This window comes from Sinocyclocheilus grahami, unplaced genomic scaffold, assembly GCF_001515645.1.
Source record: "Sinocyclocheilus grahami isolate Dianchi unplaced genomic scaffold, SAMN03320097.WGS_v1.1 scaffold176.1, whole genome shotgun sequence".
Taxonomy (NCBI): domain Eukaryota; kingdom Metazoa; phylum Chordata; class Actinopteri; order Cypriniformes; family Cyprinidae; genus Sinocyclocheilus; species Sinocyclocheilus grahami.
The window spans coordinates 1720209-1747558 of NW_015505355.1; the positions used below are offsets into that span (position 1 = coordinate 1720209).

The 27350-nt window shown below is 35.8% G+C and overlaps 1 protein-coding gene across 1 annotated transcript in view; it reads right to left on the reverse strand.

Moving 5' to 3' along the window:
- Positions 1-27350, reverse strand: part of gpr158b (G protein-coupled receptor 158b) — a 50656-nt gene that overhangs the window by 17709 nt on the left and 5597 nt on the right. Inside the window, exons 2-5 of the mRNA XM_016283622.1 lie at positions 22773-22878; positions 10862-10964; positions 7904-8115; positions 7638-7706 (exon numbers count right to left, since the gene is read on the reverse strand). Of these exons, the coding sequence (XP_016139108.1) occupies positions 7638-7706; positions 7904-8115; positions 10862-10964; positions 22773-22878 (490 nt within the window). The remainder of the gene's footprint in view (positions 1-7637; positions 7707-7903; positions 8116-10861; positions 10965-22772; positions 22879-27350) is intronic.

Genomic DNA, 27350 nt, shown 5'->3' on the forward strand with positions numbered 1-27350 from the left:
AATACTCATGCAGTCATTTTTAGCAGAAGGTGCCACTGTTAGTTTCCAGAAACTTCTTTTCCAGAAGCAGTTATTAAAAAAAGACAAAAACTAAAGTTGGCATACAACCCTGGTATAACATATGCTATTAGTAATTTATGAAATGCGTATACATTTAGTATATGTTTTACTTTTTCAAGCAGGGATGCATGATACCCTCTGATTGGTTAAATATTGTTATATTTATTATGTGGCTTGCTTGGAGTGAATGCAATTGAAGTCATGCTGGTTTTACATCAAGATGGACATTAGGAAGGGTTTTTATTTTTTTTTTATTTTAGTATTTTGTACTAAAGAAATTCACATATAGGCAAAAATTGTATTTGTCAGAAATATAGGAAAACTTAGGCAATTCACACGATAACGCTCAGCGAGGCACTAGAAACGCAAGGCTTCAAACTGTTTCAGAGGTTAGCTCCTGTTTTGGCACAACTGATCCTGGCAGTCGAATACTGTTGTTAAATTTCATTGTAAAACTGCTCCGTGTCTCATTACTGTAGGGCAGGGAGTCAAGGACAGCAACAGAAACGAAGCGACATGTTTGTAACATCAGACTGGAGACAAATAGGTGGCCCCCTTTTCCCTCAACACTCTGCCATTAATTAATCAGTGAATTTATTTTTAACAAGTTGCGCTAGAACTTGATGGACTCATTAATAATGTATAGCGCAGTACAGCAGAACAGCAGCATGTGGCTGTCACCATAGGAAACACACGCAGCCATAGAGCATCTAAAAGTGCATGTACATATTTGATCACTGACAACTGTCCCATACAGAGCTCAAAATCTATTTGCTGTGCCATGAAAACTGAATTTGTTAGAAATAGGGAACATGAAACACCTTTTTGCAACCCTGACTTATATAATGTGGCGTGAAAAAGGATATTTAACAAACGCTTAATATTAACTTTAATTGTGATCATATTTTAAATCTTTATACTCTGCATCTACATTTTGCTCTTCTCATCCTATTTTCACTCCAAATTCAACGTCATGCTTCGCCTTAATTTCTGCCTCCTCTCTGGCCTTCTGCTCTTTTCTTTTCTTCCATATCTGACTTGAATTTCCTGACTGCACACTCATTGCTGATTTCTAAAAAGTCGATTTTACATGTCAGTTATAATAATTAGCGAATCTCAGTTTATATAATGAATGTGAGTGGAATTTGTGAAGGTTCAAGGTGGCTTTCCCTTTTTGGGAAAAATGCTGATTTCAAGATTTCAAAAGCTTGTGGCTTGAAAGGGCTTAAAGATAGAGATCTACTGTAAATTAGAAAAATGTTGGGCATGACCGAAAGTTCATGTGGGGTGTAAATATACTCGTCTAATTTGCATATTATGACGTCATCAGAGGCGGCCATTTTGAATTTCATAATATTCAGGAAATAGTAGATATTGAATTGATGTTTGAACTTATTTGCATGTTTTTTGTTTGTTTGTTTTTTGTCTTTTTATCCTCATTCCAAATTATCAGAAAAGAGGAAACCAACTATAAAACAGGAGAAAGTACTAAATTACCAACAGGCTCATCTAAGCGTTTGATCCAGTCCTGATACACTTCTTCATTTCTCAAATAAACCCAGCCACCATTGTCATCGCTATTTCCAGCCCTATTTAGAGCCTGATCACTCCTGCTGCCTCTACCACGTCTCCCGGCTCTCCCACGCACAGCTCGGCCACGTCTACCGCGGCCACTCCCACTTCTTTGGGGCAGCTAGTGCTACTTCCAGCCCTATTTCTCCTACCCCTGCTGCCTCTACCTCTAGCAACAGCTCTTCTATGGACAGTACGACCACGTTCTCCCCTGCCACCCCCATCCCCGTTGGACAAAGGGTTGAAATGATCACTTGTTTGTGCTTCGTGAACACTCTCACCTTGAATGGCGGCACCATTCCGCTGCAAAGATGTACCGGGAGAAGCGCGATTATTAGACGACCGATCTTCATTTCCAAAAGGCAAATATTCCCCTTCAGAGTCAGAATCGGCTAATTTTGCAACATCCTCACTGTACAACTTTTATTAGCCATTTGCCGATTTTTCTCTCACAGCTTACCCGCACGCTATGAACTGAACTGCTTCCACATCAATGACACGATAGCTCACTTGCTCTGCTATTTCCTTGAACACTTTGAATAGGAACGTGACGTAATTTTGGTCTAGAATCGAAGTACTACATATCTGCCATCTAGTGGTAGGGAATACAAATGAGATATTACACCATATTAGGAACTACAGTCTATTTTGTTAAGAATGACTTCTTGTCGCAATTTTGCGACTTTGACACTTAACGGGGTAAAAAAGTGTATTTTTCAGGCTAGACCAGCCAATGCGCTCGTGCAGTACTAAGTGCACGTTTCAGAATGATGACTGTTTCTAAAGCATCTACTTTCAGCTGCAATGATGCGATTGGCTCTTTTGTTCACAAGGCAGGACTATTCCTCCATATTGCGAGTTGCACTTTCTCCCATTCATATGTAATAGGAGTGTGCTCTACAGAAGACAAAGTTCAACGTTACATAGTTCATCAGTTGCAGTGCGAAACAAATTCTATCCAGCCATAAAGAGCTCTAAAGAAGACTATTGTGTCATTATTGAGGTCAAATAGGTTGACATTGATTCAGTGTTGATCAATTAATCAAAACATGATCAAATGAAGGAGATAAGCATTACAATAACACATAGCCAGACGTGTGATGTAGTCAAGCACGCTTTCTCATTCAAGAGCAGATTGAGGTGTCTGAACAGAGTGATGCTGTACAGTCATAGTCAGATTGCATTAGTCTGCTGCATCCTCCACAACCTCACACTCAGAGTCGTCCTGGGGGAGATTTTTCATACATTTTTATATGTTTGTGACATTATCTGGTTTTCATTATTCCTGTAGTGAATCCAGAGCTAAAGTGACAAATTAAAAACACCGTCAGTGGGTGCAATCCATTCCTCAAATCCCCCATTTAGAAGTTCCCATCCCTACCCTGTTTCATCCTCCCTCATCTCTCATATAAATGCAGGAGCTGTTGACTATCACAGATGGTCTGGGAGGTGTGCTTAGCTTAAGAACAGAGAAAAATACCACAGAGACAGAAGCACAACAGACGACGTGCCTGTTTTTAATCGAACGGGAACACAGAATCACTGTACTCCACCAAAAGATGAAAATTCTCTCATCATTTACTTACCCTCATGCCACCCCAGATCTTTTTTTTCTGGGGATTTTTAGAAAAATAATCCATCTCTTTGAGCCTATATATAATAAAAGTGGATGGGTCTCACAAATGCGAGCATGGTTTCTGAAGTATTCACAAGAGTCTAGAGCATGAGCTTCCTGTCACATCCTGTTAAGATTATGTACGCAAACGTAAATTAACTTGTTTACATGGGCTGAGGCATCAAGAATAAGCCCGAGCAAGTATGAGGTTATGGATTACAGGTAGTAGTGTTGTAAAAAACATTCCTGTTACTTGCACAGACCAATAATTTCACTTCATAAGACCATAATATGTCGTCAGGAGCCACGCAAAAATGTTAATACAAAAATAAAACAACATTATTAAAAAGTGTTTAAATCACTCATTTGTCTAAAGAAACATTGTCCAACAGCGACACCAGCAGGTCAATTTACAGCGGGAGTCAGCATCTCTCTTGCCTCCCCTGAGCCCAATGAATTTTAACAGAGCCCCCCCAAAGCATGCGGTGAGTTTGCTTGGGGGTAATTGAGAATGAATGGAGGAAAGTCACATGAGAAGAGGCAATGCCTCCATCACGATATGATTGGATATGACTGGTCATGTTCGGCTGTGATTGGTTCATGTGATAAATCCCGCCTCTTGTGTTTGTGCACGTTTCACATTCGCAAATCCACCTGAATGAACAATTTAATGGCCTTCATGGGAAGACTAATTAAAAAAATAACTCACACACAGACATAACCACTATGTTACATTAAAATAAGACTTAAAATGGCATGAATCTGCGGGAGTTTTTAGTTTAGCTTTAATGACTGATGATCCGAAAAATTCAAACATAGTTAAAAGTTAACTATTAAAAAGAATAGCTGAACATAAGTTCACAAATATAATATATTATTTAAATTGTTACTGTCTTGAGTTATTATTTTGGAATAAATGTAAAATGCTTAAAAACACTTTCATACTTTAATAATAATAGAATTTTTATAATTTAAAAATATTTTTTTATTTAATAATAATAATTTAATAATAATAGCTTTAATAAATAGAATATTGATTATATTGTTAATGTAAAATATTAAATATATATATTATTTTTTTGATAGTGTAAGTAATGTTTATTTAACCAAAAAAATGTGACTGGGACATGAATTTACCTTTGATTTAAAAAAATAATAATTGAGGACTTTTCAGAACACCACCGCACACCACTGAGCCACGGGTATTAATTTTGTCTAGCATGTATGTGCTTTTTTAACTCTGAAAGCGATGTAAGCCACTGACTTGCATTTTATGAGTTGCCAAGGTTTCAGCTAAAAATCTTGTTTGCTGTTCTACCGAAGAAAAAAGTCACCTACATCTTGGACGGCCTGAGGATGAGTATATTAATAGCAAATTTAAATTTTTGGGTGAACCATCCCTTTAAAACCAGGTGGAAACATTGAGAATAATTCATTGCAATTTTTTTTCATTTGAATGGCGGCACCATTCCGCTGCAAAGATGTACCGGGAGAAGCGCGATTATTAGACGACCGATCTTCATTTCCAAAAGGCAAATATTCCCCTTCAGAGTCAGAATCGGCTAATAACATTTGCAACACATCCTCACAGTCCAACTTTCTATTAGCCATTTGGCGATTTTCTCTCACAAATCTCACAATTTACTCGCACGCTATGAAGCTCACTTGCTCTGCTATTTCCTTGAACACTTTGAATAGGAACGTGACGTAATTTTGGTCTAGAATCGAAGTACTACATATCTGCCATCTAGTGGTAGGGAATACAAATGAGATATTACACCATATTAGGAACTACAGTCTATTTTGTTAAGAATGACTTCTTGTCGCAATTTTGCGACTTTGACACTTAACGGGGTAAAAAAGTGTATTTTTCAGGCTAGACCAGCCAATGCGCTCGTGCAGTACTAAGTGCACGTTTCAGAATGATGACTGTTTCTAAAGCATCTACTTTCAGCTGCAATGATGCGATTGGCTCTTTTGTTCACAAGGCAGGACTATTCCTCCATATTGCGAGTTGCACTTTCTCCCATTCATATGTAATAGGAGTGTGCTCTACAGAAGACAAAGTTCAACGTTACATAGTTCATCAGTTGCAGTGCGAAACAAATTCTATCCAGCCATAAAGAGCTCTAAAGAAGACTATTGTGTCATTATTGAGGTCAAATAGGTTGACATTGATTCAGTGTTGATCAATTAATCAAAACATGATCAAATGAAGGAGATAAGCATTACAATAACACATAGCCAGACGTGTGATGTAGTCAAGCACGCTTTCTCATTCAAGAGCAGATTGAGGTGTCTGAACAGAGTGATGCTGTACAGTCATAGTCAGATTGCATTAGTCTGCTGCATCCTCCACAACCTCACACTCAGAGTCGTCCTGGGGGAGATTTTTCATACATTTTTATATGTTTGTGACATTATCTGGTTTTCATTATTCCTGTAGTGAATCCAGAGCTAAAGTGACAAATTAAAAACACCGTCAGTGGGTGCAATCCATTCCTCAAATCCCCCATTTAGAAGTTCCCATCCCTACCCTGTTTCATCCTCCCTCATCTCTCATATAAATGCAGGAGCTGTTGACTATCACAGATGGTCTGGGAGGTGTGCTTAGCTTAAGAACAGAGAAAAATACCACAGAGACAGAAGCACAACAGACGACGTGCCTGTTTTTAATCGAACGGGAACACAGAATCACTGTACTCCACCAAAAGATGAAAATTCTCTCATCATTTACTTACCCTCATGCCACCCCAGATCTTTTTTTTCTGGGGATTTTTAGAAAAATAATCCATCTCTTTGAGCCTATATATAATAAAAGTGGATGGGTCTCACAAATGCGAGCATGGTTTCTGAAGTATTCACAAGAGTCTAGAGCATGAGCTTCCTGTCACATCCTGTTAAGATTATGTACGCAAACGTAAATTAACTTGTTTACATGGGCTGAGGCATCAAGAATAAGCACGAGCAAGTATGAGGTTATGGATTACAGGTAGTAGTGTTGTAAAAAACATTCCTGTTACTTGCACAGACCGATAATTTCACTTCATAAGACCATAATATGTCGTCAGGAGCCACGCAAAAATGTTAATACAAAAATAAAACAACATTATTAAAAAGTGTTTAAATCACTCATTTGTCTAAAGAAACATTGTCCAACAGCGACACCAGCAGGTCAATTTACAGTGGGAGTCAGCATCTCTCTTGCCTCCCCTGAGCCCAATGAATTTTAACAGAGCCCCCCCAAAGCGTGCGGTGAGTTTGCTTGGGGGTAATTGAGAATGAATGGAGGAAAGTCACATGAGAAGAGGCAATGCCTCCATCACGATATGATTGGATATGACTGGTCATGTTCGGCTGTGATTGGTTCATGTGATAAATCCCGCCTCTTGTGTTTGTGCACGTTTCACATTCGCAAATCCACCTGAATGAACAATTTAATGGCCTTCATGGGAAGACTAATTAAAAAAATAACTCACACACAGACATAACCACTATGTTACATTAAAATAAGACTTAAAATGGCATGAATCTGCGGGAGTTTTTAGTTTAGCTTTAATGACTGATGATCCGAAAAATTCAAACATAGTTAAAAGTTAACTATTAAAAAGAATAGCTGAACATAAGTTCACAAATATAATATATTATTTAAATTGTTACTGTCTTGAGTTATTATTTTGGAATAAATGTAAAATGCTTAAAAACACTTTCATACTTTAATAATAATAGAATTTTTATAATTTAAAAATATTTTTTTATTTAATAATAATAATTTAATAATAATAGCTTTAATAAATAGAATATTGATTATATTGTTAATGTAAAATATTAAATATATATATTATTTTTTTGATAGTGTAAGTAATGTTTATTTAACCAAAAAAATGTGACTGGGACATGAATTTACCTTTGATTTAAAAAAAATAATAATTGAGGACTTTTCAGAACACCACCGCACACCACTGAGCCACGGGTATTAATTTTGTCTAGCATGTATGTGCTTTTTTAACTCTGAAAGCGATGTAAGCCACTGACTTGCATTTTATGAGTTGCCAAGGTTTCAGCTAAAAATCTTGTTTGCTGTTCTACCGAAGAAAAAAGTCACCTACATCTTGGACGGCCTGAGGATGAGTATATTAATAGCAAATTTAAATTTTTGGGTGAACCATCCCTTTAAAACCAGGTGGAAACATTGAGAATAATTCATTGCAATTTTTTTTCATTTTTTTCATTGATTATAATGGTTTGCCTATAAATATGCCAGGTTACTGCAGTAAAATGGTGTTCAAACATTTCATCTTTTTCTTAAATAGTGACAGATGCAGGATGAAAGGGAGGAAAACAGATCTTTCATTTTGATAAGGAAGTAAAAAGAAGTGTTAGAACTTACAGGCAAGTAGAGAAGTACAGATCCTGAAAGTATCGCTTCAAGAAGTATAAGACCAGATGCTTTGATTCTCTGAAAAACAAGAGAGAGAGAAGTAATAGGAGAGAATACTGAACTATGACATTTTGAAAAGCAGTAATTGCCCTTCAGCCCAATAAACCTGCTCAAGCAGAAATCGAGCTCTAGTTTTTCTTGCAGGTAACTCTAGCAGAATAAAAGCAGAGTACAAAGCCTTTCCATGCGAGATAACCGGCAATAAATGTTCTTACCTTGTTGCCACGGAAGTGGTAGACGACCACCATGCTGATGAGGTCCAGGAGCATGCAGAAGCCCTGAAAGGAGACCATGGCGAGGCGGAGGGTCGTGTCCTCCTGAGCCACACACGGTGTGTCGCCTGTGCAGAACGGACAGCCTTCTCGGCAGGGCAAGCACCTCCCGGACGGTTCCCAGGATTGATCAGTGTACGTTTCCCGGTCTGATTCTAAAAACAAGTGAACGACAAGGAACCATACTATGACATATCTGTTGATGTGTTTGCATTGTATACGGCGTTGTGACTGAAGGATTTATCCAAAAACAACTCAAATCTCATTAAACGTTACCACCATGAAACTATTGAACTTGGATTGATGACCAATTGATAATTGGTTAACGGGAATTTTATACCAGGAAGGAATGTTATTTATAAACCAAGAGCGGTTTTGTAGTTATTAATGATGTTTAATTTAATATCAACTTTCTTTCAGATGGTTCTCCTAAAACTGCTGAAGAGAAATTGACTGCTAAAAGTCTGCTAAATTGGAACAACTAATTTTGTACTTAATGCAATTTAATTGTGCGGAAGCAGTGTTGGGGGTAACGCATTACAAGTAATGCAAGTTACGTAATCAGATTACTTTTTTTAAGTAACTAGTAAAGTAACGCATTACTTTTGAATTTTCTTTGTCAAACAAGTACTCCAGTTATTTTCCCCCCATGTATTGACTGACAGCTCTTGTGTTGCCATATTGAGAGAAATCGGGAGTAAGTGCAGAGGCGTTGTGTGCGCTGTGTGAACGTGAACGCTTACTGTAGTTCTACACTAAATACAGATTCAGTATTCCTCAAAATGTATAAAAACAGTCAAATGCAAACTCAGAATATTATACAAACCTGCAATAATTAAATGTTAAATAAGACAAATATAATTTATGTATTTAATCCCATTTTATTAACCAATGTCTTTGCTGCTGACCTTCGATGATCCACTTCAACCATACTAAGCAAAGATGACACATTTGTGTTTCATTTTTGTTATTGCTGAATAGTGTTGAACTTTCTTCTCCTGCGTCATATTCTTCATGCAATTTGTTTGAGCTGCGCCCTCTACTGTACAGACGGGAATTTACATTTTCTTCAACCTGAGGCGTATTCGTTTCACTTTTGGTGTGAAAGGGCTTCTACATAGGCTTTTTACATAGTAAAAGAAGAACTTTTTTATATTAAAAACAAACAAATAAGCCCAGTCCAGATTTAAAAAGTAATGCAAAAGTAACATAGCGCATTACTTTCCATAAAAAGTAACTAAGTAACGTAATTAGTTACTTTTTTAGGGAGTAACGCAATATTGTAATGCATTACTTTTAAAAGTAATTTTCCCCAACACTGTGCGGAAATAGTGCTGAAGTGCTGAAGTATATTAGATTGTACTAAAGTTGAGCTTTTGAAAGTATACTTCAGGTACAGTTTAAATAGCTTGCATTTAAAGACCGATATTATTCAAAGACCATACAATCCTCATCAATAGTGACATTAAAACTGGCTTTATCCAAAGTGATTTCTCCTGAGGGAGTGAAGTCAAGAATAAGCTGATGTAACAGTACAGTAGTAACCTAATAATGCAGAGCACACAATGACAGAGAGCAGATAACAGACTATAACTGCAGAGGCTCAACAAAGTTCATTAAACTTAGATTGGATGATTTTCAGAGAGTCCCAGGGCTTGTGAAATATGTACATGGAAGCCTTGGTTGATCAAATATGAAATAAGGTAAATGCGTGTATCTGCCACGTGTTTGAACAGAGCTGCAGCTTTTTGTAATTAGTCCACATTGGCCTGTATGTAAATTAGCTGTCTTCATGCTTATGTTACTTCATTACTTTATGAATCAGGCAAAACGAATCGATATCACCAAACTTTCCCCAGCTGATTAATCACAGTACATTGTATTACAAGTTTCTGAAACGTTATGCTTAAACATGTAAATGAGGTATTATCTAATTAAAGAGCCACTAATTTGCATAATTTTCAGAACATAAATCTGAACATTGGATAAAGCCAGGTTCAAAATTTTGAGTTAGAGACTTTTACAAAGGGGAGTTTGCATCTCTCTTTATCTCTTTTTTAATACTCCATAAATCAGAAAATACGGTCAACTGGCAAAAAAAAGAAAAAAGAATACATTTATTTTTAAGAATAAAATGTTATATAAATCAGTCGAACGTTAAATAAACAAACACTTCCGTTTAAATAGGATTACAGCTGGAAAGATTGGAAGTGGAGATTTCTGATTCAGTACATGAGAAAAAAAATATTGTAATTAAAATCTACAGATGCAAATAGATAATAAACACTTAAATGTGTATTTTGGATGTTTCCTTATTGTCTGAAAGAAGCTAAACGGACTTCAAAATTGACCAGTGTCTGAAAAAACACTAGTTTTGCCTATAGATTTCTGCTTTAAAAGTGAAGGAGACTCATTTCAAAGGAGCTATTTTTACATCAATTTATATCTGAGCGTGTGAGAGAGGAATATTGCTCTTAACTACTAGGACTCTCTGCATTAAATAGATATAAACTCTGTCTTTGGGATATTCGTGCCTAGTTTGAGATCATAAATTATCTGGTGGAAGGATGTAACTATGTTTGTGTATCCATTTCTGTCAGAAAGATAAATTCAATCCAGACTAGTTCTGTTCAAACAAGACCCATTACTTTATTTATGTGCACTTTACATTCACATTCATGGTTCACAGACAATAAAACTGTGGAATAATCTAATTGTCTTACATTGAAGGATGGCCCAGTTTTAACTACTCATATTTATCTCTCGCAAGTAGTTTTTAACATCAATTATCAAAATACCATAAGAGATTTAAAGTATGATGTTAGAGGTTCCTATACAGTTCACCTCAAAAACAATTCACATTATAAATATAATGTCCCACCAGTTCAGATTTGTACTTACTTGAGAAGCCATTGAGCGCCACTTGGCTTTGGTGATAGAAACCACTCTTGCATTGGCACTTGTACTTGTCCAGCACAAATCCATGGCCTGCAATCGGTTTACACTAGCAAAAAAAAAGGGGGGGGGGGTTAGTTTTACAACTGAACTTCAATTGGTAAAAGTACAGTATGTAATAGGAGAAACAATAAAGCTACAAGTACACTCTTAAAAATAAAGGTGCTTCAAAAGGTTCTTCACAGCGATGCCATAGAAGAACCATTTTTGGTTCCACAAAGAAGCATTCAGTCAAAAGTTCTTTAAAGAACCATCTCTTTCTTACCTTTTTGTAATCTGAAGAACCTTTTTTCACCACAAAGAACCTTTTGTGAAACAGAAAGGTTCTTCAGATGTTAAAGGTTCTTTATGGAACCATTTAGACAAAAAGGTTCTTCTATGGCATCGTGAAGCACCTTTATTTTTAAGGGTGTACCAGTTCCACTACCTCTTTCTCCATTTTTAAGCACTGAAACCTTAACTGATGCTGGAAATTATATATATTTGTTCAACACAACTCACTGTATGAGCAAGAAACTTCCTGAGGAAATCGGCTCTGCTAACAGACCATCAGTGACAGTGGTGTCGCTGTCATTTATCACACTGCCAGGTATGAAAATGTCAGTTTTATCAGTTATTATGACAGTCGATACATGTGCAGCAGTTCATTTTTACTCATATTCTGGCAACATCATGGTAAAGCTCACACGAGCGTGCAAACAGATGGGCTCACAGCAGCTTTCTCCTTAAAGGCTCTTTAAAATAACTGCTAAGCAGTCTAAAATCAAAAGAGTTTACATATAGAACATTACATGCAGAGCAACAAGAAAGATGTGCACAAGATGTATCAACAGTGCAATTTTGTGCCTGTTTTAAGTGCAAAAGAGACTTGCGAACTTCAGCTTTTTAGACTGCTGTATTCCAGAAAGAGAAATACATAGCTGTACTGTGAACTAGGTCTGAAAAAAGTCACACCAAGTTCACAAGACTCTATAAATAATCTGGAAGTGCCATGAAGCCCCGAGGAAATCTAATGAAGCGAATGGGCTGGATGCTGATCTCAGAGAAAGGTTTCAGGTTAAATTAGTCCTTGTTTTGTCACCTTTATTTTAGCAAGAAGTATTCAATGTGTCAAGTCTTAATTTTTCTAGAAGATAATTACCTCCCTTTTAGATTTATGCACTTGGTTTACTAAATGCACTAAATCTTCAGCGAGAACATGGGTGCCAAATGCTACGTTCTCAGAAACAATGAAACTGTTTTTTACATATACATTTTTACATTACATTTACAGGTTTTACGTTTTATGTGTTGCTCTTTCAGAATATCGCTACAGATCAGACGCCCCTTCAATTCTCAATAATATAATTACAATCAAAAATATTGCCATTATTGCAATGTAAAAAGATATGTTGATATCTATCTAGCTTATTTAAAGATAAATAACATGTATTTATACATCATGGTACTGCTTCTAATTTACAAATATTCAATGTTTTTAAAATTCATTGTAAAATAAAATATGGGATAATGTACATCCAAGCAGGTTGCTATCGCATAATAAACCTCGACAGGGTGATCAGGACCCCGACGTGAAGCGGATATTATTTCTATTTATTCTGCAATAACAACCAGGTGGATGTACATTATCCTGCTTATTACATGGCTACTTGCTGCATAAGTAAATAATTAGATATGAAACATTGATTTAAGTTGAAATACTTTATTAGCTCTTTAAATGCAAAGCAAAACAGTTCCAAACGCACAGCTTGGATGAAATGTGCGGCATATAATGTACAGTCGTATCACTAATTACACAGCTTTTCACCATATGAATAAAGACGAGGAACTTAAAATGTTATTTGAGATGAAGGCATTTTAAAATCTTATGTGTACATTATCTTAAAATCCATTCAAATCCAATGTAAAACAATCAAGATGAACACTGCAAAAGTATTACAGCAAGTCTTCTGGTTTCATTTCACAGTAAATACAGTTGATAACTGAGGTGCAAGATGATAGCAGTTGTGTTTGAATGAAACAAGAGAGAGTGCGGTGGTGTGATATGAGAGATGTTAAAGAAGCACCGGTCTAAAATACCTGGACGAGCGGTGTGTTATTCTGTGTTACACACTTCAGAATGGCATGACTGATCAAGGCATGTTGTCACATTCAGTTTTGGGTTTTGCATCACGTTTAGGTTTTCATGTCTTTTATTTTGTATTCACAGTCATATCTCCTGTTTCCTGTCACGTGCTTCCCATGCCCTCGTGTGTTCTTGTCCCTTAAGGAACATATGAATAAAGACGAGGAACTTAAAATGTTATTTGAGATGAAGGCATTTTAAAATCTTATGTGTACATTATCTTAAAATCCATTCAAATCCAGTGTACAACAATCAAGATGAACACTGCAAAAGTATTACAGCAAGTCTTCTGGTTTCATTTCACAGTAAATACAGTTGATAACTGAGGTGCAAGATGATAGCAGTTGTGTTTGAATGAAACAAGAGAGAGTGCGGTGGTGTGATATGAGAGATGTTAAAGAAGCACCGGTCAAAAATACCTGGACGAGCGGTGTGTTATTCTGTGTTACACACTTCAGAATGGCATGACTGATCAAGGCATGTTGTCACATTTAGTTTTGGGTTTTGCATCACGTTTAGGTTTTCATGTTTTTTATTTTGTAGTCACAGTCATATCTCCTGTTTCCTGTCACGTGCTTCCCATGCCCTCATGTGTTCTTGTCCCTTACGGAATAAAAATATATTTCCATATATTTATGATCAATATTTTCCCTTACGCAAAGAAAATATATTTCCCTATATATTTCCTAATACATCTGCACATGGGCTCATTTCAACTCATCTTCAATGGACATTTATGACAATCGTATACTGTAAAATACTAATACTATTTTTACTGTAAAATACTAAAAGTAATGTGAACCCAATAAAAATCACCACTAAGAATAATTATAACTAAAAACATTCAAATTGTGAATGATAATGTCCATATACATGACTTAATGAGCATGTTTATGGGTATGTGTGCTTAATTATCATGAAATGAATGTCATAATGCAAAAAAAAATCCTAAAAGGTTTTCCCTTACGCAAAGAAAATATATTTCCCTATATATTTCCTAATACATCTGCACATGGGCTCATTTCAACTCATCTTCAATGGACATTTATGACAATCGTATACTGTAAAATACTAATACTATTTTTACTGTAAAATACTAAAAGTAATGTGAACCCAATAAAAATCACCACTAAGAATAATTATAACTAAAAACATTCAAATTGTGAATGATAATGTCCATATACATGACTTAATGAGCATGTTTATGGGTATGTGTGCTTAATTATCATGAAATGAATGTCATAATGCAAAAAAAAAATCCTAAAAGGTCTTGTGAACCGATGGTTTTGTTCTTGTGAGATTCACGCGATCGTTAATGCCAATTAATTTCCAGAGGGCAAAGCTTTGATTAGGGCTGAATGTTGATTTATACACATCTGTGGTTCAACAGTACCCTCTATCCTAGGCACCAGAACATGATTTCCCCTCTGAGCATGCTCTATATGAATATGATTTAATAATACCAGCCTTGCTGCTTTCCAGTGCAGATAAATGTGGGCGACCCGAGGCATTTGAAAACATGATCTCATGCATGGAAACCTTCAGGAGTGAGGAGTGTCAGCATCAGCAGAGTTAGAAGATCAATCCGTCACTGAAGACAGCGGCGCTCAACCTCCTGCTGTACGCTGCCGACATAACACGCCTGCAACAGGATATATTTGGATTTGCGTGTATATTCGTGACAGCGCACCTTCAGTTCACTGTTGTGATGAGTTTCTGTGTGTTTATCAGCTACCTGTTAACTGCTTCTCACTGCTTTTTATTCAGAATTTTAAAGCATGGCACTGGCTTCAGAATCAGTGGATAGACAAACTCTGGTTGCACATTTTCCATTTCTGCATAAATTGGTGATAAAATGTGATTTAGCAGGACATTTTGCCTGAGAATGTAGGCCATCTGTAGCTCAACAGAAGTTGAGGACAACGATCCAAAGCACAGGAGAGAATCAACAACACAATGGCCTTAACAGAAGAAAATACACGCCTTCTGGAGTAGCTTGACCTTAACCTGAGATGCTTTGGCATTCACAACAGACATCCAAGAATACTGCTGAAAGAGTTTTATAAAGAGGAATTTAACACTATCTAAGCTTTCACATACTTCTTCCACCCTGCACTGGGAATATTTACACAGTGTTTCATCACAAATTCATGCAGAAATTATTCTGAGTAGTATCAAGTATCAAAGCACCGAAGGTGTTGACAATGTGAATTACAGGTATATTTCCCAAATTCTGCATTTTTTGTTGCTGGTCTGATTGCTATTGTTATAGTATTGACTCGATTACACTGTGCATCTGTGCAGAGATTCATGAATTACTCAAGAATCAACTGGTCAACACAAACAGTCAGCAGTCTTTATCTATAGTATGAATAACATGAATATAATCTTAAAATATTGTTAATTTCCACCAGTCACATTTATAGGCTACTTCCTGTATACATATAGAGACAGAGCGAATTTAGGCCACGCCCACAACGGGGGACACACACTTTTGTGTCCTTAAATGCTCGTTTTTTGGGTCTACAGCTTATAAAAACGTTGTTCTGGTTTTTTAAGCTTGTTTACTGTACACCTTGTCACACAGCAGCTTTTAGGCATTGTTCTGTTTTTTGTTATAAGTCAGAAATGACAAGGAGGCAGCTTCCCGCAATACAAAGTTAATGGAGAGCGTTGGATTGTTTCCCCCCGGTGGGCGTGGTTTTCAGATTATGACGCGTGTCGCTCTGTCTCTATATAAACAATAAATCTGGATCAAATCTGACCAGAGTTAAACTAAATGAAACAGAACGTATGGTTCTCAAAACATAGCACTCATGGTATGAGATGCTGGAAAGACAGCGGGATTCATTGCAATGCAAACCGTTAAAGGGGCCAATCTAGTGCATGTTTACATAGGAAACCAATTAAAAAAGAACAGTGCCTTCTACATACCAAAACGGTACACTACCGTACTTTCTCATGTTTTGAGCTCTTTGTTATTCTTTTTCTGTTTATTTGATGTCATTGTTATCAAAAGGAAAGTTTTGAGCTCTTTTTATAATAATACATTTAAAAAATTTTTTATTTGAAGTTCATTTTATATGATAAGGTTGTATTGTTTATATTTCATGGTACAATAAATCTGTTTTATTAATATATGATTTTAAATTACCATCACTTTAAAAATACATTCCCTTTTTAAAGTTGGCTACGTTAACAGCTATGATGTGTCTCGCTGTCTTTTCAGCATCTTCTGCAATTAATGCCACATATTTAAGATGCTTTAGATCTTAAATAGATTGATATATTTTGAAAGATATATACAGTATATAAAGTATATTATATATAACAATACAATTTATAATGTAAACTAGGTAAAGAAATGCACCCTTTATAGTTATGCAAAGAAATAACAGAAGCAGCAAATAAGTGTTTTACTCTCCCTCGAGGCATCCAAGGTATACAGTATATGACTTTCTTCTTTCAGACGAATCCAATCGCAGTTATATAAAAAACATTCCTGGCTATTCCAAGCGTTGTCATTGCAGTGGGCGGGTGTTTCTGTTCCAACAGTCCAAAAGACGTCAAATAAAGTGCGCACATCCGTAATAAAACGTGCCTCACACGGCTCTGGGGGTGGGGGTGAATAAAGGACCTCCTGTAGCGAATCCACGTAATAAACACTTTTCTCTCACTTACGGTATCTGTCGTACGCGGAAGCCGTTCCGGCGTATGACGTAGGACGTATGCGTCGCGCACAGGAGCAAAGGAAGCAAAGTTTCCTTACTTTAGCAAAGGAAAACCAGTCTCCTCTTGGCTTATATCGAAATACTCCGACATTCTTCTTTACAAATCCTCAGTTTGTACTTCTAATTCGTGACCGGCGTTTTGTTTTGTTCTCTCTCCGCGTTCATCACTAAACACTGACGTGCTACGTCATCCGCCGCCACGGCTTCCGCATACCACAGTTAGATGAAGTGAGAGAAAAGTGTTTATTACGTTTGAAATATGGATATTTTTCTTATAAAAATGCATGGATTCACTACAGGAGGCCTTTATTCACCCCCAGAGCCGTGTGAGGCACATTTTATTATGAATGCGCGCGCTGGGTATTCATTAAATTATCTAGTTCACCCAAAAATGAAAATTCTGTCATAATTTTTGTTAAAAACGTGTACTTCCTTTTATCTGTGAAATGTGGAACACAAAGGGTTGTGTTTGGCAGATAAAAGGAAGTACATGTTTAAAAAAAAAAATAAAATTTTTCATTTTGGGTGAACTATTCATTTAAAGTCTTTCATCTTCAGTTTTAGATTCTATTACTAATGATGCATGAGAGTTTATGCGACACGCTCACTGATTACACTCAGAAACAATAGCTTTCTACTGACAGCCAATGAGATCCACCATAACACAACATTACCATTACAACTAATGGACCGGAAGAAATGGCACAGCAGTAGAAAAGACTTACAAACCTTGGGAAACCAGAAAGGAAAACGCTGCCTTCATGTGACAAAGCTCTGATTATATGGTGCCGGCCTTAGACATTTTCTGTCTCAAGTCTCCAGAGCTCTTTTCTCGAGCTGTAACGGAGAGACATAACAGAGTCTAACATCCACTCAGGTTAATCCACCTCAAAGTCATTGCAGGAAATTTAGTGCATATGATTCGGGATGCGCTCCTGTCAAGCCCCGGGCTGATGTTGCTCATCTTGAATGACAGGACAGACTTTAAGAGGCATAGTCCTGCTGTCTTAGGTAGAGATGAGGCTATAAATAGATTCACACTGGCACACAGGGAGTGATACACACACACACACACACACTGCTTTCTTCCTCTTTCTCAGACAGCACACAAGTATTTCTTCTCTCTCATAAACACAGGAAACCCTTCTGAATATCGGAATTTTGCTTCCGTTGCTGTGGTCGGGAGCACGCGTCGTGCTTATGAAGGCTGCCGTGCCTTTCCTTGCTGCTTTTCCTCTAGTGTTCCCATGAGTGGGACCACACAGACATGGAGCATGGTCAATAATTTAGTAAGCCCACCGAAATCCATTATACTGCATTTATAATGGATCACAGCTTACTGGCAAATTCTTCTCAACACAAGACAACAACTTGGCCTTGCAAACCCGGTCCAATCCACGCAATATTCGATCGCATCATATAGATGACCGACTGATATATCCTTAAGTCTGGTGTCCAATTACCTTTTTTAAGCATCAAAGGTGCAAATTCCATACTTCTGCTGAGCAAAATGCAATGTAACAGAATGCAGGGTTCCCAAAAGCACTCTTTAATGTGACACAGCATGTTAAAACATGGCACTCAGCAGAAGATGCTGAAAAGACATGTTAACAAAGAAGAAGAATTAAAAAACAGAGCAGATGGATTGAGAACATGTTCTGTGTAAACAGCATTGAACATACCGAAATGTACTACTGTATTTTCTAATGTTTTGAGCTCCTTTTTTATATAATTTTCTGTTTATTTTATATTAATATTACATGACAAAATTGTATTGTTTATATTTCATCTTACAAAAAGCTTTATTACTTTATGTACAGTCACTTTACATAAACATTTTTGTTAGTTACATGGCTTTTTTAAAACTGTAAAGTTTCAAATGACAATCTTCTCATATATTTTTTAAATGATTACAATATAAATTTAGCAGTAATTACAAAGCAACGTTTACTCACAAATTAGCTAGTCCTCACAGATTCTTTTATGTTAAATTTTCAACACATATTTGTTCTGTTTTTTTTAAATATTCAACAGTATTATAAAATATAATAAAACATCTTAGGTTGGCAATCAATAAACTTACTATAGCATATACCATGCTATAGTAAAAGATTTAACTTTACATTAGATTTTTTATTTTTTTTATTTTTGAGTTACAAAGCAGGACGCGTTTATGTAGAGTTGCTAAGCTATAGTGTCGTCAGAAGTACCGGTACTTGAGCATTGTATCCACTAGCCAATGACAAACATGTTTGTTGAGCATGTGAACGCCAAAAGCACCAGAGGTTTTGAATTTAGCCAGATTCTGCTCAGTTCACCAGAGTTTTTTCAGCTCTTTGTGCTTCTGAATTATTTCGCAATAACCAACACAGTATTAACACAATATATAGTGAAGTTTCATTGTGCAGTAAAGACAGATTTTTTGATTATAAATACAAAGTTCTGTCATGAAATCGGATATAATCACATCATTATTCACATGGCGCAGCTTTCTTTTCACATCAACAGCCAATGTGCTTGCTTCTCAACATTGAAATACGCGGCTAGTGGTTTTCTCATTTATATCTCATGACTCGTGTCACTATTCTTAGAATGTTTCTTACCAGAATCTACTCTGTACCTTACCCATGATTCTCCGCAAAAGTTCATGATGCCTATCCACAGCAATGATTAGAATCCGATATATTTTGTTTATCAAGATGAAATTATCATCTTGATTTTTATTTTGGAGGGAAAATCATAAAAGCCCAACCATGACTTGATGAGATATTAATATTGAACATTTTAGTTCCAATATTACCTGTGAACTTTAATGTAATGAGCCATTTATTAATGATTTATACACATTAATAACCTGTGAAATTGCACCTTAATGTAACGTGAACATCTGTGAACCAGTTATTAATGAGTTATAAATGTTAGTAACATCTAAAAGTGAACCTTAATGTAAAGTGATCACCTGTGAACCATTTATTAATGAGTTATAAACGTTAGTAACATGTGAAAGCGAACCTTAATGTAAAGTGAACACCTGTGAACCGTTTATTAATGAGTTATAAACGTTAATAACATCTAAAAGTGAACCTTAATGTAAAGTAATCACCTGTGAACCGTTTATTAATGAGTTATAAACGTTAGCAATATGTGAAAGCGAACCTTAATGTAAAGTGAACACCTGTGAACCATTTATTAATGAGTATTAAACATTAATAACATGTGAAAGTGAACTTTAATGTAAAGTGAACACCTGTGAACCACTTATTAATGAGCTATAAACGTTAGTAACCTGTAAAAGTGAAACTTAATGTAAAGTGAACCGTTTATTAATGAGTTATAAACGTTAATAACATGTGAAACCGAACCTTAATGTAAAGTGAACACCTGTGAACCATTTATTAATGAGTATTAAACGTTAATAACATGTGAAAGTGAACTTTAAAGTAAAGTGGACACAATAATTATTTATTTATTGATTGATTGATTATTATTGCACACACAGAAAAAGTTAGTATTTTCTGGTGAAATTAATTTTATTGTTGTTGCACTACATCAGCAAACAACTTTCAACTTGAAACAAAAAGATTAATCTTTTCGTTTACAGCACACTGGAACATTACTGAGCAAAACTTCACACAAAAAAAGTGGCTTATAAAAGTAAACTCACATTATAACTAAGCATCAAATCTATACAACAAAAATATTTGATAAACGCAAAATCAATAAAGGCACCTAAATATTTTTATTTTATCTAATTTTAACAGTTTTGAGAAAATAATTAAATCAATGACTGAAAGCACAGTTACAGAACATTATCATATTAATAAGCAATCAGTAATTACTTTTTGATATCATGATAAATCCCACTGTAACTTCAGTATTTGTTCATTCACACTCGCAGTAACGTTACCTGCGCGCGAGCGAACCGTCCGCGGGAGCGCCGGAGCGGTTATTTATTTGTATGGTAACAAATTAATTCAACTAACAAAGCGAATACACATATAAACACTTGAAAAAATACTCTGCAGTGTCACCTCACAGTTAGCTGAGCAGTAAAATTAATAAACACTATGTGAGAGTATAATTTCGCTTCAGAGCACGTTGGAACACAAATGGCGCTTTTCCACTGCGTGGTACGACTGGATAAGCGCCAAAAGTCTGTGTGTCTGTAGTTGCATGTGTGTCACCAAAGCCTGTGAATGGCGCTAGCGAGCATCCGATGTAAAGTCACGTTTTCAAAGAAGAAGAAGAAGTCACGCTGTTAGGATTGTTCCAACGTGCTCTGAAGTGAAATTATAATCTCTATAATTAACTATACTTCTGTGAGTGCATTAATAATTAATAAATGATTAGTGTGTCCACTTTACTTTAAAGTTCACTTTCACAGGTTAATGATGTTCATAACTCATGAATAAATGGTTCACAGGTGTTCCCTTTTAAGGTTCGCTTTCACATGTTAATAACGTTTGTAACTCATTAATAAATGGTTCACAGGTGTTTACTTTACATTAAGGTTCATTTTTTACAGGTTACTAACGTTTATAACTCATTAATAAATGGTTCACAGGTGTTCACTTTACATTAAGGTTCATTTTTTACAGGTTACTAATGTTTATAGCTCATTAAATGCTTCACAGGTGATCACTTTACATTAAGGTTAATTTTTAGACGGTATTAACGTTCATAACTCATTAATAAATGGTTCACAGGTGATCGCTTTACATTAAGGTTCACTTTCACATGTTACTAACGTTTGTTACTCATTAATGGTTCACATGTGATCACTTTACATTAAGGTTCAGTTTTTACAGGTTACTAATGTTACTAGCAAAAAGTGGCTTATAAAAGTAAACTCACCTCGTTTATAACTCATTAATAAATGGTTCACAAACGTTTGTTACTCATTAATGGTTCACAGGTGATCACTTTACATTAAGGTTAATTTTTAGACGTTATTAAAGTTTATAACTCATTAATAACTGGTTCACAGATGTTCACTTTACATTAAGGTTCACTTTTAGGCAGCTTCTGAACACTAAGTGTTTCATGTATGTTATGTTTAATTGGCACATTTTTAAAGAAACATGATGTTACATACTGTATTATGGACTAATATGTTACTAGCAGAATTTTCTTTTTAAAAATTACAAATGTTTGCACCATGCTTGCTTGAAGATTTGTGTGTGTGTTTTTCACACCACTTCATGTAGTCCAGCACTTGTGCAGTGACATAATGCATAAACCGACGCAGTGATGTGATTTAGCGTACGAGTGCGCCTTCCAGAAACATCCAATCCAGCCCAAACTCTCACTGGCACCTGGGCAGAACAGCTCGGATGGTCTAATTAGCTCTCGCAGAGCAACTTCCAGCACAGCTTACTACAGACTCCAGTCAAGGATGTGATAAATCCCCCATTTAATTCATCTAAAATACAAACAAAGATAATGAACCAATCTGGAGGGAAAGTGAAGCATCACAGTGGAAAAAAATGAACCATGAAAGCAATCCCACTTGAGCAAACAAAAATATTATTGCACTCTGTCCAATTAATTGGAAAGGAGAATTGATGCTGCTAAAATGAAAAGTTTCACATCAGGGATATTATGAAGTTAGAAAGCTTTAAACATGCAGCTCTGCTTTGATAAGGTCACACACAGCAGGGAAAAATTATATTAAATGCAAACATTGCACAAAACGAAACATTCAAATGTGTTATATGCTCACAATACACGATGCATGCAGGTCATTATATATCTGTGATTTAATGCACAAATAAATGCCAAGCCACTTGCATTTCTACACCAAAATATGACCTATTACATTAATATGGTTTTTGTGATGTTCATGTGATGCTTTTTTGAAATTTTCATTTAATTTCAATATTTAATTTTAATTACATTTTTTGTTTACTTGTGCCTAATGTAAATCTGGGTGCAGAAGCAAACGTTTTGAGTGTTCTTGTGTCTCAGTCATTGTGTGTTAGTGATGAGACTGAACACTCACCTCCATAGTTGTCAAGTTACAGCGGTGAGTTCCTGCAAACCAGCCGCTGCTGGAGCACTGGTCAATGTCCACATCCTGCAGATTAACATCCACACGCACAACTCCTCTACACCACCACGGAAAGAGACAGAGAGAGAGAGGGGGAGTTTCATTTAAATGAAAACTCGCGAAGACAGCAAAAGAATAGTACAGATTTAAGCTTTCGTTAAATAGTTATATTTTTGCATCAGAGCTGCAGCGCTGTAGTCATCACACAAATCAACACATAATGTGGCTTCTGTACCACCTTTGCAGTGTGAAGAGAGCTACCGATGAGCACAAATTAGTATGCAAATATATGCAAGAATGAAGATCAGGGAATTCAAATATTAAGGTGCATATGCTAAGACTTACTATTAATATTAATCTGAAGTAAAAAAAAAAAAAAAAACTCAAATACATTGCTAATGTATTTTTTATATTTTTGCTGAAACTCACATATGCATGCTTTAGCACAACACTTTAATTGTACTTCATTGTTCATGGGAGGATCGCTTTGAACTTGAAACAGACAAAACTCACAAGCAAGCATGTATACAACATATCTCACCATGTTTTACTTCACTTGTAAAAGAGATGAGAATTGTAGTCTGCCCAGGTCAACCTTAAAGGAACACTCCACTATTTTTGAAAATAGGCTCATTTTCCAACTCCCCTAGAGTTAAACAGTTGAGTTTTACCGTTTTCAAATCCATTCAGCCGATCTCCGGGTCTGGCGGAAGCACTTTTAGCTTAGCTTAGCATAGATCATTGAATCTGATTAGACCGTTAGCATCTCGCTCAAAAATTTCCATACTAAGACCGACGGAAAATGAAAAGTTGCGATTTTCTAGGCCGATATGGCTAGGAACTATACTCTCATTCTGGTGTAATAATCAAGGAACTTTGCTGCCGTACCATGGGTGCAGCAGGCGCAATGATATTACACAGCGCCTGAAAATAGTCCCAGCTAGGTAACGTCCAATAAGCCTATTTTCAAGCGCTAAAACTCAACTGTTTAACTCTAGGGCAGTTGGAAAATTAGCCTATTTTCAAAAATAGTGGAGTGTTCCTTTAAGTCCTTAACTCTCTGAAATTCAAAATAGAATATCTGATATTTGTATGAACTATATCCACCTTTTTCTTCAAAGCGGAAGTAAGCCTATAGGCGAGACTTCTGGTTGATTAGCCACTAATAACGAGAAGAATAACAAAGTGCAGTAAACGGTAAAACTGTTTGCACTACAAACCAGCGTGTTCATAATTAAGATAGTATCTTAAAATAATATGGTAAGACACACCCATTTTCAATATCAAGCAACCAAACGAGCTGTTTTGTACAGCTAAAAATAGCTGGACGCAGATGAGACCGGATGCCAGACCCATAAAATGTACAAATGGCCACACCCACTCTTACAGGAAGAAAAAGCTGGATATGTTACATATAATCAGTTTTATTTTTAAATGAATTGAAAATGATTGTTTCCCATTCACTCTTGAATGGTTTCGCCCATGATGCACTGTAAAAAAAAAGTTTGGAGTGGAGTGCGTTTTACAATAAAAAAAATGTCTACTTTCTACTTGAAATTTCACATTTAATTCAAAGTGTTACCTACCAATTATTTGTAATAATTTCAGAAATGTATTCACAATTGAAAATTGCAAACATTTTCCAAGTAAATTTGAAAAAATAAAAAATAAAATTTTCAAAGTAAATCCTACACAATTTTTTTAGTGCACCATAACTAAATTATCTTAATTATAACTTAATACAACTTAATACAACATATATTATTTTTTCAAAACAGAGAGGCATGAAGGTGAAGTGTCAAATATGGTTTGAAATCAAAATACACATTTCATAGAATAATTACTGGAAAAATATTTATTTTGCAAAACATAAACATGATCAAGGTAAGTTGAGTATAAATAGGTCCTTGAAATAATTGCAGGTTACCACTTTTTTAACCTACAAATTGACTGGTATATTGACTATAAAAATAGAACATAAAAAATATATTTTTTAGTTTTTTGTCTTGTTTGCAGTTTCTTATTAACTCCTAGTGTCCTCTACATAGAAAATATCATAAAATATGAATTAAAAAAATAAATTTTCCCCAACAATTTGTTTATTATGCTCCAAACAATGTAATAATGTTAAAAAGAAGAAAAAAAGCTTTTTTCTATGCTTCTCAGGACGATATGAAAACATTCCTCAGAAAATAAAATTACTGCAATTTCGTTGAAAGAATGCAGAATGGTCAACTTGTTAGATACAAAACAAACTGCCAAGCATCCAATAGTTTCTGCAGTTTCACTTTACTTTGGTGCAAAACTCATTATCATTATGAGCTGCACATTACACTTTGCAAGGGCATTTCAATTGCTCTTCCCCAGGGAATGAGATGAGCCATCATTAGACTGAATGTTTTTATCAACTCTGCAAGACCATATTCAATCTGGTTTGCAAATGCTGCTGGTTGTATGATGTAAGATTTTCACGTAAGCGTTCTCGCTTTCTGACTTGGAGGGAAAAGCCAGCCCTCTGGTTCATTACGTGAAAATGAGAGTTGTTGGCTTTTACTCCAGATAGAGGTCCATTAGAGGGGCTTCTCTTTCAACGTCCCATAAGTCATGTTATCTGAGACCCGCGGACCAGGCTGTTCCATATCGACTCCATGTTCTCTCATGATCTTTGCGACTTTTTTATATCACAAAGAGGATGGTGTCTGTTATAAAGGCACAATGTAACATAAAACTAACATACTTACTATGTCCCTGTTGAAATTAATGAAGAACCACATCAGTCTCCAGCATCTAATTCAACTAACTCTAGAATCAATGCGCTGCTGTAAATGAACCTCTCCTTTCCATTTCCTGCCTGACAACAGCATGAGAGATGAGACCTGAAGAGTATGTGCCGCAAAATGAGAGACAGCACCACACATTTCTGTTGCTCATACAGTACTGCATAGTGTGGAAGCTTGTTTCCGACACTGAATAATAAATAAAAAAAAGATAACTGTGAGTTTTTATCTCACAATTGTGACTTTTTTCTCAGAAAAAATGTGCAGTGTGTGCTATGAAGTCAGAATTGCAAGTTCTGCTTTTTCTCTCGCAATTGTGAGTTTATATCTCACAATTCAGAAAATAAGAATTGTGAGATGTAAACATGCAATTGTGAGTTATAAAGTCAGAATTGTGAAATATAGAGATTGTAAGAAAATACCCCGTTTATTATTTGCCAAATAAATGACAATACAATTTGTAGGTTTAAACATATTCCTAAAATATTTGTGTTTTCTCTTTATTATGACGTGCGGTCTAGACATTTTAGCACTGTTTATGTATCGAACACAAAGTTTTTTTTTCAGCTGTTCAGCAAGAATGCGCAGAATGTCAAAAGTCAATGTATCATGGTTTTCTCAAAAATACTAAGCAGCACAACTGTGTTAAACATTTATAATAATCAGAAATGTTTCTTGAGCAGCAAATCAGCATATCAGAATGATTTCTGAAGGATCATGTGACACTGAAGACAAATTCAGCTTTGCATCACAGCAATAAATCACATTTTAAAATATATTCAAATAGAAAACAGTTATTTGAAATTGTAATAATATTTCACAATATTCTGTTTTTATAGCATTTTTGATCAAATAAATGCAGGCTTAGTGAGCATAAGAGTCTTCAATAAATTAAACAATTTTACATAGTTCAAACTTTTTATATAAATATTGTTATTCATTTTCTTATTTAATATTTATTATTAATTTGTGAACAATTTAAGTGTTTGCTCCTCTGAAACTTCAACAACAGTTTCACACTGCAGGCTTTAATTAAAGGTTTCATTCTTATGAATGGATACATTTGTTCCTGTTGCTTTGACTGAGATCTCTTTTTTGATTTTCATTTCATTTGGTGGCAGAGTCTGGAGCCGCAGGGGAATGATGCTGATTGTTATTTGCGGGAGCCCCCAAATCCCTCCTCTCTGCTCATTTCTTCCCGTTTCATTTTCGACTCCAGCGAAGGCCCAAAGGCAGAAGCCATCTGTCTGCTGAGATGTGAAACAAACACCTGCAGATAGCTGGAGCTGCCAGCACTCTCTTATCTTTAAGCAAAGAAAATGGAGCATGAGCGCAAGAGACAGAAAGAGAGAGAAAATTATCTGCTCAACGCACTGCTCTTTCAAGTTGAGGGATGTTAACAATGTTTACAATCCTGTTCTCAAACTCTATTACAATGTCTTGATGATCAAACGTATAAACTTAAATAAGGATAAAAATAACTGATGTGAAACATACTGCAAGAAAAATGACACTAAACCCAACCGGATCTCATGAAAATGCGTATAAATAGTACGCCAAATAAAAACGAAAACTCGTGGTATTGATACGCAAAAATGGACTTTGGCGTGTATATGCTACGCGATGTTTAGGTTTAGGGTTGTTGATTTGATCTATTAGATGAAATTGCGGTGGCAGAGAAGTGCAAAACAAATCACAATTCTGAAAACAAAATAACAATTCAGAAAACATTATAACAAGTCAGAAAACACAA